The sequence below is a fragment of the Lissotriton vulgaris genome, chromosome 2_1 (genome assembly GCF_964263255.1).
Source record: "Lissotriton vulgaris chromosome 2_1, aLisVul1.2, whole genome shotgun sequence".
Taxonomy (NCBI): Eukaryota; Metazoa; Chordata; class Amphibia; order Caudata; family Salamandridae; genus Lissotriton; species Lissotriton vulgaris.
In genome coordinates, this window is record NC_141687.1 from 1,983,637,894 (window position 1) to 1,983,653,659 (window position 15,766).

General features: G+C 48.0%; 1 protein-coding gene across 9 annotated transcripts in view; it reads left to right on the forward strand.

Moving 5' to 3' along the window:
- The window catches only part of PPIP5K1 (diphosphoinositol pentakisphosphate kinase 1), a 1,319,084-nt gene that overhangs the window by 557,386 nt on the left and 745,932 nt on the right, over positions 1-15,766 (forward strand). For all 9 annotated transcript variants that reach the window (XM_086958191.1, XM_086958195.1, XM_086958197.1 and 6 more), the window contains one exon: positions 15,348-15,434. In XM_086958191.1, the coding sequence (XP_086814317.1) occupies positions 15,348-15,434 (87 nt within the window). The remainder of the gene's footprint in view (positions 1-15,347; positions 15,435-15,766) is intronic.

Consider the following 15,766-nt stretch of genomic DNA (forward strand, 5'->3'; position numbering starts at 1 on the left):
AGCTTGCTTAATCTCCACAACGGCCCCCCGCGGCGGGATGCCTGGCTTTCACCTTGGGGATGCCCTGTAGGGGCTATCTCACAGGGAAAAGCCAGGACGGGTTCCCAAGGCAAGCGCTTAGAGACCCCTGGGTGATAAGCGCTATATAAATCCAATATACAATACAATACAATACCTTCACGGCCAATTGTGCTTACAGCGTACTAACTAGGCGGAACGACTCCCAGTCAACCTAAAACAAAAATTTTACACGGGCAGGGATAAGGTTGGGGCATGTCTTGCACGGCACCCCCGGGCCCAGACTGCCCGATCTCACATTGCAAGACTCAAGCGACCAGACGGCACCTGGGCAATCTCGGAGGTGGACAAGGGCCTTACACTGGAGGCTTCTATAGAGATCTCTATGCGCATACACCCTACCCCCTGGACTAGTTCAATGCTTTTCTCGACTCTTGCCCCTGAGACCCTTTCCCCATGCATCGCGGCACCCAACAGGGGTGTCCCCTCTCCCCTTTACTGTCCACCCTTGTGGTTGAGCCCCTGGCTATTGTTATACATCGCAACTAGGGCATATAGGGTATCCCCATTGGGGGCACTGAGCATAAAGCCTCTTTCTTCGCTGATGATCTTCTTCTATCTCTGTCCTCCCCTTCTACCTCCCTCCCTTCAGTGGCGACACTTCTGGGGATCTTTGAAGCCATCATTGGCTATCGGATAAATCTTGCAAAATCCCTGGCTTTTAATCTCAGGCTCTCTGACCCTGGTGGTCCAGGGGCTGTGAGACTTGATCCCGGTGCAGTGGACTGACGAGTCGATTGGCTATTTAGGCCTGGATCTGACTCCTACCTTGACGTCTTGGACCTCGTCTAATTGGCTCAGATATCCGAACGCCATTCAAGAGGAATTGCGTAGATGGGAAGGCCACCTCCTTGCTGGCGTGGCTAGGGCGACTCAACACCATTAAAATGTTCCCAAAACTCTTTACCTGTTTTAATCTCTCCCTACTCTTATACCACATGCAGATGTTCCGGTTCTGCAGCGCGATTTTACAAAATTTATATGAGGAAATCTCGCTTCTCCCACAAAATTCTCATGCTTTCCAGATCCCGGGGTGACCTTGCCTGCCCCAATTTGCTGGAATATTACTGCGCCTTTCACCCCCGGTTTATATCCGAATGGATTGTTCCCGAAAGCGAGGAGCACAGGTTGCAGACCTTTGTGGGACCTTGCTTGGCTCCCGCGAAGGGCCTGCCCCTGCAGTGCCTACATAGCTACTCCAACGAGAACGGTCTTGGAGATCTGGGATAGACTGGCGGTGCCCCGGGGCCTTTCAATGTTTCCTTCCCCCAATACCCCCCTAACGCGTAACCCTATGTTCCCCCGCCTTGCAACCTCAGGCTTTTAATGCCTAGACCGTAGAGAGACGGCGAGTTATCCAGGAATTTTTTCAGGGCACTGGCCTTCGTACCTTCGACCAGGGCAAACAAGTCTTTTATCTCTCAAAAAATGCGTGTTTGCAATACTGCCAATTGCGGCATTGGCTTAGTTCCTTAACATATGCCCAGGAGGTGACTCAACGGCTCACCCCCTTCGAATCATTGGGTCGAGGGGTCTAATTTCCCAAATTTACTCTGTCCTTCAGCACTCCCAACAACTTGCACCTCGTAGCTATCAGACGCGTTGGGCCTCTGACCTTGCCACTGACGTCTCACACAGGAGTGGTCTCGCTTGTGGAGAGACATCCCCAAGGTGTACCGTAGCACGCCTCAGCACGAATCCGCATACAAACTGATGACACAATGGTATTATACCCCCACCTGTCTCCATCGGATGTTGCCAAACTCCCCTCCGCTCTGTTGGAGATGCCAGAATGATAGAGGGTACTTCCTACACATCTGGTGGTCTTGTCTGGGTTTGGCGCTACTTTGGAAGGAGGTCCTCAGCAACATTAAAGAGGTGGTGGGTTTCCTGATCCCTTCTACCCCGTCATTAGCTATTTTGCGCATTCGGCCCGGCACGCTGAAGGCCATGACCTCTGCGGACTGGCACCTAATCCTCCAACTATTGGGAGCGGCATGGCAGTCCATTGCCTCCAGCGGGAGGCAACCTCATCCTCCTCCTATTGCCGATTGGTTTCTCTGGCTCTGGGATGTCCTGTCTTTAGAACAACTCACGGCACACCTGAATCACACGATTTGACTGCATCTGGCAGCCACTTATACGCTACTTCACTAAAACCGAGCAGTCCCGCATGATGCCCCCCAGGCTGCGCATTCTGCAGCTGTTTGACGACTCCCTGGAGCCCTTCTCTCGGGGTCGGAAGCCGGAGTCCCCAGAGCAACTCCCTTGAGCGGACAGACTGGTTCCCTTGCCCCGGAGGTCACAGGCCCCTACTCTAGGCCCCGGCTCCCCTACCTCGCTCCCCGGAGCGCACTCACCTTTGACACCCTTTCTCCCCCTCCCCTAGGGGGGCACACCCGTAGCTGTTCTATCTTCTTTCTTTCTGTTCTTACCTCTTCTCTGACTCTTGTTTCACTCTTTCCTCTGATGTATGTTGTTTGTTATTTTATGTATAGCAAAGATTATTTGTATTGTCACAGTGCGAAGTGTTTCCTTCCTCCGAGGTGGGGTTTTGTTCTTGTTGGGGCCGTGTTTGCCTATACCCTTTTAACCTCTCAGCTGATGCCCTATGCTATTCTCCTACTGGGCAATCGAACTCTGGTTTGGCTGCTGTACTCTTACTTCTCCCATAGTCTCTCCCTTGGCCCAGGTTCTTTGAAGCTGCCACTTGTGATCTGGGAGGGCTTTAGGCCCGGAACTGCACCTTTATACCAGGGATTGTGGGGAAAGGGGCCAGTCGGCGGGGTCGTTCCTGAGAAGGTAACCTACTGTACAGCCTAGCCAATGATGCCTTCCCACTGTTGTTTTCTTTCACTGCGACATGTGCCTTTTTTCTGCTTGTATTCAATAAACAGATGTTAAACAAAAAAAAAGATAAAAGACTCATACTTACAAACAACAAAGGTCCTATCAAAATACCAACCTGAGGTCATATCAAAATACCAACCTGAGGAAGGAAGAGAACATTACCCAATCAGGTTTTGTGTGTTATTGATGTGGAAGCACTTCTCATACTGCAAGATTTGACAGATGTCCCGCAAAATCAGCTAAATGTTTTGAATGTGAACTACAGGCCATTTTTCTAAAGTTTGCAGAAGGAAATGTTTCAAAAAGTCTTGCGTTACCTGTATTAAAGATAATGGTTCAGACTTATCAGATAATAATGATGATGATGAATCTCCTGAGAACTGACATTATTTCTGCTAGTACAATGAAATATGTTGTTGTAAACATTTCCGGTTGTGACAGTAACAAACCTTTATGCATGATTTCTTTTAATGGTATAATTCTGCAGGTTGCAGCAGATTCAGGATCTCCATTCGTCCTCATTTCTCGATCCATTTGGGATGATGAATTCGCTAACACAGTTGGTTCTTATTTGCAGCCTACTGATGTAAATCCAGAAAGCTTTACTGGACAAACAATTGCAGTCCATACTCGTAGCCACAAGCCACTTTTCAAAGAGAGTAAGTGGGTGCTGTGCTCCTCTGTGAATAGTTGGAGGGATGACCTAGTGACGGACTTGAAGGTAACTCATCCTTTCCGACACCGGCAGCTCAAGGGCTTTCCAGAGATGCTCATAAGAGACAGGGCCTTTAGTGTCAAAAAGGAGGCCAATGGATCTGCAGCCCACTGTGTTCTAGGCCATGTAGACGCTCTAATCTTACCCTGGCGTGAGGTCCGCATTGCCTAGAATTGGGTTCAGTGGAGATGGGAACTTCGTCAGAGCATTTCGTGCAGCCACGCGGTCCCACACCTCAAGGGTGGTCCTAGTGTCATGGGAGGAGTTCAACCCCCATGCCCTATGCCCACGTCGCACAATCAGAATTTTCCACAGGCAATCGCCCACCACCCCTCTGTCCATGAATAGCCAATGTTTCTCAGAGTTGTCACTGCTGCAATTGACTAAACATCGAAGCTGTGCCGCTTGCTAACAATATAGGAGAATAGGGACTCCCAGGCCCCCTTCTCGGGTCCAGCTGTAACTTTGTTCATGGCTCATACAAAGTCTCCCTCTAGCCCAGGCAAGGTGATTGAGTTCCCCATGCTGGGACTGAAGCATGGCCAGAGGGGGCTCAAGTGGAAGGGCCTGAAATAGGAGAATGGCCCTCAGGAGAATGGTCATCTTTAATTCCGCCATCCTTCCAAGCCGATGATTGTTTCCATTGGGCCAAGGTGCGTAGCAACTGCCAAAGCAAAGTCTAGTAATTGATAGCCGTTGTTGCTTTCGTTGTTGGAGCTGAATGGAACCCCATGTAAGAGATTTAGGTAGGCAACCAACTTAGGGGGTTTTAGGCAGCTAGTCTCGTGGGCAAGTGATTAAGGTCTTGTGACTTTCGAAATTCTGTTGTCTCCCCAAAATTCTTAAGCTCCACCAAAAAGGCCCTCATCGGGTCATCAAGCTCAACAATCACGTCATCGCCATAGAGGCAAATTGAGTGATACCCTCATTGAAGCGCACCCCAGTAATATTCGGATTCTCATCCACCCTCTGAGCCATGGGCTCCATGTAAAGAGTGTAGGAAGCTGGCTCTTTATATAGTGGATCAAAAAGAGGTACACTGCATAAAGAGTCCAGGCAAACTCCAAAAGGAATGTTCGAGGCATGTGGGCTGCTGAATTCATATCTGTGCATAGAACGCCGCCTAGTGTTGGGTCCGGATGATTGCACATTGTTGTCCTGGAAGAGTCTTCGAAGTATCACGAGATAGGTGGCTCCTCCGCTGGACTACAGTGCACATGGGCATCCTCTCCATCCTCAGATTGTTTTTTACCGCCCTTGGGTTCGGATGTACTTTCTTAACTCAAGTTCGGAATCAATATAAAAAACTTTTTCACAAGGCCAAAAGGCCTTCGGGGCGTCGGTATTGTCTTTTCGTTCGGTGCCGCGTACTTGTTCCAGTTCTTCGAGCTGGACGTCGAAGGCCGCCTGCCTTTTTCGACACAGAGGCCCCATCAACGATCGACAATGGAAAGGAGCCCATTCAAACGATACCCCGTTTGCAACTCTAAATACCCTCATATCGATGTGCACCCGGTGTGCAATAAATGCCTATCTCCAGACCACGACGAGGCCAGCTGCATGGCCTGTTCTCGGTTCAGGTCAAAGAAAACACTTCGGCTTCGACGCGCCGCGAGACAGTCGGCGCAGAAAACAGCGCCCGACCCAGAGAACATCTTCGAGGCTGAAGACGACGAGGGTGTCGATGAGGAGGATCCTGAACAACAGTCAGATCCTGCGTCGGAGCAGAACTATAACTATGATGAAGACGAAGTAGAAGACTTCGTCCATGATGAAGAGGTCGTCGAGGTAGGAGACGACGCACAGGCCATCGGAGCCGTCGATGACGACTCGAGCGATGAGCAAGGCCCATCCGCAGTTGCGGGGGCCGATGATGACACTGTACTTTCAAAGGCTCAGGTAGAGGCATCGCTGGAAGGCCTTAGCCAAGATCTTCAACTACATTCTATAGCCCCGCGTCAAGGCCCGGCTAAGAATATTTCTAAGGAGCCATTGGTCGATCAACCACAGTCAACGGTGAAATTGAAACCGAAACCGACAGACACAAAATTGAAACCGAAACTGCTAAAGACAGTCCTCGGATCGACGACCCCGGATTCATCGGAGCCAATCAAATTGAAGAGTGTCATCGACCCTTCGGGGTCACAAGGGGGTGTCGGCCCGAAGATCGTGGCGCCGAAGCCTGTAACTAAGGTCAAGCACGTCGCACTGACGCCATCGACGTCAAAAGATGGCGACACTAACAAGGGACTCAAGGCTCAGAAGACTCTCGATCCGAAGCTTCCAGCCTCCAAACCACTGGTTGTCAAGGCCTTCGAGTCGACGACCAAAATCGGCTCGAAGGAGCACGTCCAGTCGAAGCAGAAGAGCGTGCCTGCTGCGCACCAAGAGCTCGAGTCAACGCAAGGCCAGAAATGAACTGGTGATAAGACTAAGTCGGTCGGATCGAAGATGGCGCCACCCTCGAAGGTCAGTCCGTTTCCAATGCTTACGCCACCGATTAAGTTCGGACTGCCCACGACCGCACGACCTAAGGCGTTCGAGCCACAACGAAGCATCGAAACGGCCAAAAAGGTGTCAGTAGTAAACAGGAATCAGCCCATAGAAGAGGACATTGTGTTCCAAGCGCCCTCCTATGATAACCAGTCGAAACTGTTCATCGACTCCGATTCTGGCAGACTCACTATTTATAAAAGAAAGATTGTTCCAGAAAATCCTATGGAGTCATACAAGATCCCACTCAAAAAGAAAAGGGACTCTTCCACCTCACCTGTTCCTTTTGAGCCAGTAGAGTCCTATGGACAGGAATATTCCTATTCACCCACTCGTACTAACGAGGATGTGGGGGAAGGCTACAATGAGGACGAATTTAATTATCCTATTGACACAGATCAAGAGGAGTCTCAACCCTGGACTGACCCTGTTGACCCGGGTGAGCCACACACCACGCCTGACACTCAGTCTTATACGGTCAAAACCTCACCAACTGAAGATACAAGTTACTTGAAAGGGCAGCGAATAATCATGATGTAGAAATGCACGCTGACCCAGTAGAGGAAGACTTTTTGTTTGACACTTTCTCAACTTCAGAAAGATCAGTAAAGACATTGCCTATGCTGAAGGGTGTCCTTAAACATGCTGTTGACATTTTCAAAGAAACCACAACGGCAAAGGTTGTGAACCCAAGAATTGACAGGAAATACCGGCCTGCGCCTGTAGACCCTACGTATATCAAGGGCAAACTGCCATTGGACTCCTTAGTAGTGGCAAATGCTCGTAAGAGAGCAAACTCTCAAACAAGTGGTGATGCTCCTCCTCCGGACAAAGAATCCAACATTTTGGAAACTTCTGGAAAACGAGTAGCGGCTCAAGTGGTGAATATTTGGAGGATCTCAAATACACAGGCCCTGTTAGCCAGATATGATAGAGCTCATTACGACACGTTAGAGCAACTACTACAACACTTGCCTGATGCTTATAAGGAGGGAGCAGAGATGCTGATACAGGAGGGGAAACTGATATCAAATGCATCCATTAAATGTGCGCTAGATGCAGCAGACACAGCAGCTAGGGCCATCAATACAAGTGTGATGCTCAGAAGGCATGCCTGGCTACGCATCTCTGGTTTCAAGCCAGAGATTCAAACCACATTACTCAATCAGCCTGTTAACCCTGACTTTCTATTTGGTCCTGATGTGGACACAATCCTAGAAAAAAATAAGAAAGACACTGGGACAGCCAAATCCATGGGAGCTCTGCAGTCACAACAGTTCAGGGGAGTTTCCTTTCGTCGTTTCGGTAACAGGGGAGCCTCTAGAGGTCAAGCATCAAAGCAAGCCCAATATAACAAAGGAGGTACACAGACCACCTATAACAAAAACAACAGGGGTGGATACCGTGGCAACAGCACCAAAGGCAGAGGACGAGGAAATAATAACGCCAGATCCTCCGCCAACACTAAACAGTGACGTCTTGTCACTGCCCCCCGACCATGTAACACCGGTCGGGGGAAGACTTCAGCAGTTCCTGTCAGTCTGGGAAAGCATTACCACAGACAGGGGGGTGAAACATCTTATCCAATACGGCTATTGTCTAGAACTGACCTCCACTCCACCCAACATACCCCCAAGGCACTGTCCTATGTCCGCAGAGCACATGCAATTATTGCAGCAAGAGGTCATCTGCATGCTGCAAAAAGGGGCCATAGAACTCGTGCCTTTGGAACAACAGGGTACAGGGGTGTACTCGCTGTACTTCTTAATCCCAAAAAAGGACGGGTCTCTCAGGCCCATTCTCCTGGAGAAGTGTGGCTCAAGTGGTTGGAGCGGCAGACCCTGATGCAGAGGTCTGGCCCGGACCAGGGTTCAATTCCCCGCCTCGGCGGGTCTTGGGCTCAAATTTTCCCGGACCGGACTATTCTCGCCTCGGTGCCTATTCCAATCATGGAGTCCCACTCTGCAACTCTGGGCAATAGCTTGCTTAATCTCCACAACGGCCCCTCGCAGCGGGATGCCTGGCTTTCACCTTGGGGATGCCCAGTAATGGGTTATCTCGCAGGGGAATACCAGGACGGGTTCCCTAAGCAAGCGCTGGGACGCTTTCGGGCAGCCATGCGCTCTACAAATCAAATTTCATTTCACTAGACCTCAGACCCCTGAACCAATACATCTTGTCAGAACATTTTCACATGCTCACTTTGCAGCAAATTCTACCATTGCTCAGTCAGGGAGATTTCCAAGCAAAGTCAGCCCAGCAATGTGCCAGCCACATGTCCCGCACAATTCACCTCCTACACAGTCTAGGTTTCTCACAAAATTATCCAAAGTCTCATTTTCAACCCGCACATGTACAACAGTACCTAGGAGCGACAATAGACACTCTGGCAGCAAATGCAAAGCCAAACTCAGCGAGAATCAACAGCATGCAATTGCTGATTCAGAGATTCAGACCCCAACACTCACTCCCAGCGCAAGTGTTTATGCAGCTGATAGGTATGATGGCCTCCTGCATCTTCATAGTCCCTCATGCGAGGCTACACATGCGTCCGCTTCAGGAATGCTTAGCACGACAGTGGAACCAGGCTCAAGGACAGTTGAAAGACCTAGTGTTGGTGACCGGTCGTGCATACAACTCTCTGCATTGGTGGAACACACAAAACCTTTGCAGGGGACGACCGTTCCAAGAGCCTGTACCACAAATAGTGCTAACGAAGGACGCATTACACCAGGGCCGGGGAGCGCATGTCCTCCATTACACAGTGCAGGGACTATGGACCACACAACAAAAGAAGTTGCACATCAACCTGCTGGAACAGATGGCAATCTTCATGGCGATGAAGGCGTTCAAAGTGCATTTGTGCAACAAAGTCGTGCTGATCCGGACGGACAACATGACTGCCATGTACTACATCCAGAAACAGGGAGGGACACACTCTCCACTAGCTCAGAGCATGTGGAAGTGGGCCATTCAAAGAAACATGGTCCTCATGGCAGAACACCTCCCAGGCAAAGACAACCAGATGGCGGATCTGCTCAGCAGGAACAGCCATCAAATGCACGAGTGGGAGATACATCCCTCGGTGCTACGACCGTATTTCCAACAGTGGGGTCATCCAGAGATAGACCTGTTCGCCACAAAGGAAAACGCAAAATGCCAAACCTTCGCCGCCAGGTTCCCACACTCGCAGTCTCAGGGCAATGCGATATGGATGAACTGGTCAGGCAGATTTGCGTACGCTTTTCCTCCGGCACCGCTCATACCGCTAGTGGCGCGCAAACTGCGACAGCACTCCATGACCCTCATCCTAGTTGCTCCAACATGGGCAAGTTAGGCATGGTACAGCACGTTCCTAGAACTTTCCGTGGTACCTCACCAACGTTTGCGACTCACACCCAGTCTCCTCACTCAGAGCCATGGAGACATTCAGCACCCAGATCCGCAACAGTTGAGCCTTGCAATATGGCTCCTGAGGTCATAGAGTTTGGCTACCTGAACTTGCCCCCTGACTGTATGAATATTATCAAGGAGGCAAGAAGACCTACAACCAGGGCATGCTATGCAGCAAAATGGAAGCGATTTGTCATTTATTGTTCCAATAATAACATATCCGCTAGATGCATCAACTCAAAACATTATATGTTATTTGTTACATCTACACAGATGCAATCTGGCGTATAGTTCCATCCGGATACATTTAGCTGCAATGGCAGCTTATCTTCAAAACAGGCAGCACCTTTCCCTTTTCAGAGTGCCAGCCATTAAAGCTTTTATGGAGGGACTCAAAAGAGTAATTCCTCCCAGACACCCGCCTTCACCTGTCTGGAATCTGAACATAGTTCTAACCAGACTGATGGGACCACCTTTTGAACCTCTGCACTCTTGTGAGATACAATTTCTGACATGGAAAGTGGCTTTTCTAGTAGCGATCACATCGCTAAGGAGAGTTAGTGAGCTTCAAGCCCTAACTATTCAAGAGCCTTTCATACAGATTCATGCTAATAGGGTAGTGCTACGTACCAACCCTAAATTTATGCCCAAGGTGGTATCACAGTTCCACATTAACCAAACCATAGAACTGCCAGTATTCTTCCCAAATCCAGATTCTGTGGTAGACCGGGCTCTGCACACACTGGATGTTAAAAGAGCTCTCCTGTATTACATAGACAGGACGAAAGATTTCAGAAAGACTAAGCAACTGTTCGTTGCCTTTTCTCCAAAGCACACAGGCAACCACATTTCCAAATCAGGTATAGCCAGATGGATTGTTAAGTGCATACAGATCTGTTATCAAAAAGATAAACGCACATTAACAGTTCCCCCAAGAGCGCATTCCACACGCAAGTTAGGGGCATCCATGGCTTTCCTAGGTAACATTCCTCTAAAGGATATATGTAGAGCAGCCACATGGTCCACCAAACACTACTGCGTGGATGTACACTCCAAAAAGCAAGCTGCTGTAGGACAGGCTGTTCTCAGGACTCTTTTTCAGACTGCTGCAGCTGGCACGGGCAACCACCGCTCATGAGGAGACTGCTATTTATTCTATGCACAGATATGAATTCAGCAGCCCACATGCCTCGAACGGAATATGCTACTTACCAGTATGCATCTGTTCTTGGCATGTAGGGCTGCTGACATTCATATCGCCCGCCCTCCTCCCCGGTGCCTGTCGCAGCTGTAGCACTCAGAATTAATCTCAAGCATGGACATCACTTACTGTATCATACTCCATCTCGGCCACAATGGCGAAAAACAATCTGAGGATGGAGAGGATGCCCATGCGCACTGTAGTCCAGGGGAGGAGCCACCTATCTCGTGATACTTCGAAGACTCTTCCAGGACAACAATGTGCAATCATCCGGACCCAACACTAGGCGCCGATCTATGCACAGATATGAATGCCAGCAGCCCTACATGCCAAGAACAGATGCATACTGGTAAGTAGCATATTCCTACAGAGTTACAAATGACACCCCAAATGCTCTCTTTTGTGGTAGTCTGGGGAGCAATTAGGGATATCAGAGGGTAGTGATAAGCAATTATTGCACACACAAAGGCAATAATAATAATAATAATAATAATAATAATAATCTTTATTCGGTTTTTTAGCATTTGCAAAACCATAAAAGATATCACATAATACATAATTAATAATTGGATTTGTTTAAAAAATACAATTTAGAATAGACGTTTAAAAAATGTTGCATTTTCAAATATTAATACAAATTAGTCCACTGTTTTACAAGTTGTTTCGATGCCTCATAATACACTTTAAGAAGTTTAAAACATGGTAGACAGTACACTCAGATTCCAAAGTTTGGAGTGCCAGCATGGCTGGGCGGCATTGTCTGTGGCCCCATTTTTTGAGTAGGGGAATTAACCAAATTTTCCGATGGGGATGATAAAACTTACAGAACAGTACTGTGTGTATGGTGGACTGTTGAGAAAAGGCAATAAGTTTAATCAAACACTCAATAAAAAAATCCAACACCAATTTATAAAAATAACACATACTTCTATATGAATTTAGATACCAAGATCATCGGAATCAGGTTAGTACTTTTCAATTTATGAAGTTGACAGTGCAATTTTTGGGAGTGGTAATGTTATATTATGGGAGGAAAACGTACTGCATTTGAGCACTTAACAATGACTTACGGGACCAATCTTCTGGACTTTAGTTGAGCATGTGGTTGAAGGTCCGAGGCAGCACCAACAGGGGGGGGTGCCGGCACTGGGGCGGCTGGGTGCTTTTTAACGTCGGGGTGCCCAATGCTATTTTACGGGGGAAAACTTGTACTGCATTCAAGTGCTTCACAGCGGCCTACGGGACCAAACTCCTGGACTTAAGGTGAGTATGGGACAAGGTCCAAGGCCACACCAAAAGGTCACATATGAAGGCTCTGAGGCGTCTTGGTGCAGAGGTGTGTTACGGCGTCGGGTATCCCATTCACTTTAATGGGGAACGGTACAGTTGCATAGAGGCTGCAAGCTGGGACTGGAATACCAGCCAGGCTGAACTAACAAGGGGATTCAGGTCTGACGATGCATTGGGGACACCTTTTGGCCTTTTTTCCGGCCAGGTCGGCCAGCTGCAGTTGACTGTGGACCAACCAAAGGTGAGCTTTGTCTCTGGAGGGTCGGGGGACCACGCTGGCAGCATTGGCTTACTTCAACAAGGAATAGGGGCCACAGTGCAGTGGTGCTTTTTTGGTGCCTGGTTTGCTGCGGTCTGAAGTCCTCACAGTTCTTTTGCTGTGTCTTCCGCTTTGCTACCCCACAGGAGTACTCTGTCTTTTTTTAAGGCAGGAATCCTCCCAGGGTTTTGGCGGTGCAGCAGCTGCAGGACTAGACAACTTTAGCACAATCTGGTAATAACAGCAGACACACCCTACAGGTTTAGCGCCAAGTCAATTGCTTCTCCACAGTCCTTGCTGCTCACAGCTCTTCAGTGTCCATTTTTTCTTAGGTTGGCAGGAATCTGATTTCCTGGTGCCCGGGGCTCCCCTAAATATTAGCGGTTTTAGGGGAGTGTAAGGTAGTAGCTAATGGGCTACTTGCGCCTGGGGTCACTATGCCCCCTATATGACAACTTCCTGTGGGAAGTGGGCACAGCCCTGTCCCAGAGTTCCTAATTCTGTCATCACCAAGATGACAGACTTCTAAATTATATAATCACATCAGGTAGCCCACCTTTGAGGTGGAACTAGCCTGAGAGTGGACACATCTCTCCGACTACTAACCAAAGATGATGGGCTCTTTGAAGCTCCCTGCCTTGGAATGCTAATTTAACAGCCTTCTGTAGAAGGTGTAAAACACCTCCTTCTAGAGCAGTTATTGTTCCTGACCTCCTGAGAGCGCGGGCTATTATCCCTGGGGGTCACAAACGCGTCTGTGACTGGACCAGTCAGCCAGCACACTAGCGGGCTGGTAGGTTTGGGGAGGGGGTGTACCGCTAAGGTAAGAAATCCATCTCTGGAATCAGAGTGAGTTTATTCATACAAGGAGTTTGATACCAAACACCATATGTTTCAGCGAAGCCATTAGATAGTTGGTGAACTCGTTTTGACCAGTGCCCAGTACATAACTTAAGATTGTTTCCCTGCTCACTTGCAATATGCAGTTATAGAACTAGACATCACAGGGGCATGCAGATATGTCCTCACATAAAATATAATGCACCCAGCCTTAGGGCTCGAAGGCCTGCCATAGGTGTGACCTACATGTATAAGATGCAGTGATGTTGGCATGACACACAGTAGTGTGCCATGCCATGTTTTCACTCATGGTTTGCACCATGTACATAACCTGCAATGCCAGCCTGTGTGGAATTTGTGTGTGGGTCCTTTAGAGTGGCATAAGCTATGCTCCAGTCCTTTGGGACCCTCTTTAGCACTCATGGCCTAGGTGCCTGGGGTACCATTTATTAGGGACTCCCAGCTGTGCTATAGTCCTTATCCGACTGTTGCATAATTAGCAATACCTTGTTTTGGGGAAGGAGCACTAGTGCTGAGGTCTGGTTAGCAGGCATCAGTGCAGTGTCGGAGTCGAAAATCTGCATCTTGTAGCTGAAAAGGAGGCAAAGAGTGGGGGGATAACTGCAACCAAAGCCCAGTTTCCTACAAATACCAAAAATGAGGGGTGACCACAGACAACCCTGCCTTGTTCCTCGGCCGATTATAAAGGGAGTGGAGGTCTGACTATTGATCCATACCATCGTCTGTGGCCGGTCATAGATACTAAGTACCCAAGTGCAAAACCTCTTCCTGAAACCAAAGTGTCAAAGCATTGCCTCAAAGTGAGGCCAGTGCAGCTGATATTCTTGTGTATCCCAAGATGTGGGACTTCAATGGTCAATTTGGGTCATTCTTTTCAGCGCATGTTTTTTAGGTCGAGCCTAGCGGCAGCGCGCATGCACTGCTCGCTCTTCGAGGCATCTGTAGGAGAGTATGCTGTGGAAGCCTTGCCCACTCTCCTCCCATATTTTTCATTGGCTGGTGTCATTGTCCTTGGTAAATGCTGGCTTACGATTCATTATGAGGCTCGTTAGTCCCTCCTTGTTACCGCCTTGTCGCCATTTGTTACCGCCCATAATGACTGGACCTTTTACTTGGCACGTTACACTGTGGGCTTTATCTAGGGGGTCAGCATTATTTTGTTTATGGGCACTTATGGGGACAATTCCGGATGATATTTTTTTGTATTTGTATCCTGAGCGCAGCACCTGCTTTAGGGACACTGTGCTCAGTTTATTTATTTATATGTGACTTTCATGTTGAGAGCGGCATCAACTTCTGGGACACGGCGCTCAGATTATTAATTTTTTTTTTCACTTTCATAGTGAGCATGGTGCCCGCTACAGGGACAACGCGCTCTGTTTTTTGGTTGTTTTTTTTACTTTAAAACTGAGCGCGGCGCTGCTTGAAGAAAACCGCGATTGGTGTCTTCTTTTTTTAATTTTTTTTTTTTAAACACTGAGGGCGGCGCACGCTCCAAGGATACCTCGCTCAGTGTTAAAGTAAAAAAGATAATACCTCACTCAGTGTTAAAGTAAAAAAGACAAAAAAGAAACCGAGCACAGGGTCCTTGAAGCGGCCCGAAGCTCACTTTTAAACTTAAACAAGCATTTCCAATGTAATAGGTTTCACATTTACGCGAGTTTAAGCTATTGGACATTGTGAATGACAATGCATTTTATTTATGTTTTAGAAAACAAAAATAATAGGCATTGTCATTTACAATGCCAATAGCTTAAACTCACGTAAATGTGAGACCTATTGCGTTGCAAAAGCTTGTTCTGTTGAGTTGCTGTTTCTGGATGAGGTGTAGCGCGGTGGCTGAGGTCCCGATACTTGTCTACCCAGGTTTTTTAGAAGTGTTTTTCAAATGCATTAAACTCCAAGCCCAGTCGTGAATATTGTATATGTAATATGCAGATTTCTGCACCAAATCAACACTGATTATGTATATGCATTTAAAGTCATGGTATCCATAAAGTGTTCCCCTGGCTGTCAGTCAAATATTGCAGGTAAGGCGATTCCTAGTTATTTTATTTAACATGGGCTGTTCATGTTATTCTGCAGGATTTTAAAATCATGCTTATTTAATATGTTCCATATCATTTACTGTGGTAATTCTGTTATGCATTCCATCCCTTAAAGTTTTAGGTAGCATTTGACTGTAATTTTGCTTGTAACTCCTACAGGATGGAGCTCAGATGTGTGATTGCCATCATTCGGCATGGAGACCGCACCCCAAAACAAAAGATGAAAATGGAAGTACGGCATCCCAGGTGAGAGACAGGCCCAAATTCCTCTCACTCTGTGAGGCGCTGTCCTTTTTGCCTTTCTGGCATTTTTCCACTTGACTGCGGGCTAGATGATTGCTTTCATGGATGGATGGCCTCGATTGATCCAAACATTAATACCTCCATGTCTCCAGTCTAGTCACTTCCACCCAGAGTGTATGGCTTGTTGGAAACAGACTCTATATATCGTGTACCAAAATGATGAGCACTGTTTTGAGAGCTCTGGTGTCCCTTACTAGTGTACAGGGGCTTGCTTTAACAATCCCAAGGTGCTCTGTTTGTGGCAGTGTGGTCAAGCAGCCTTAGGCTTCACAGAG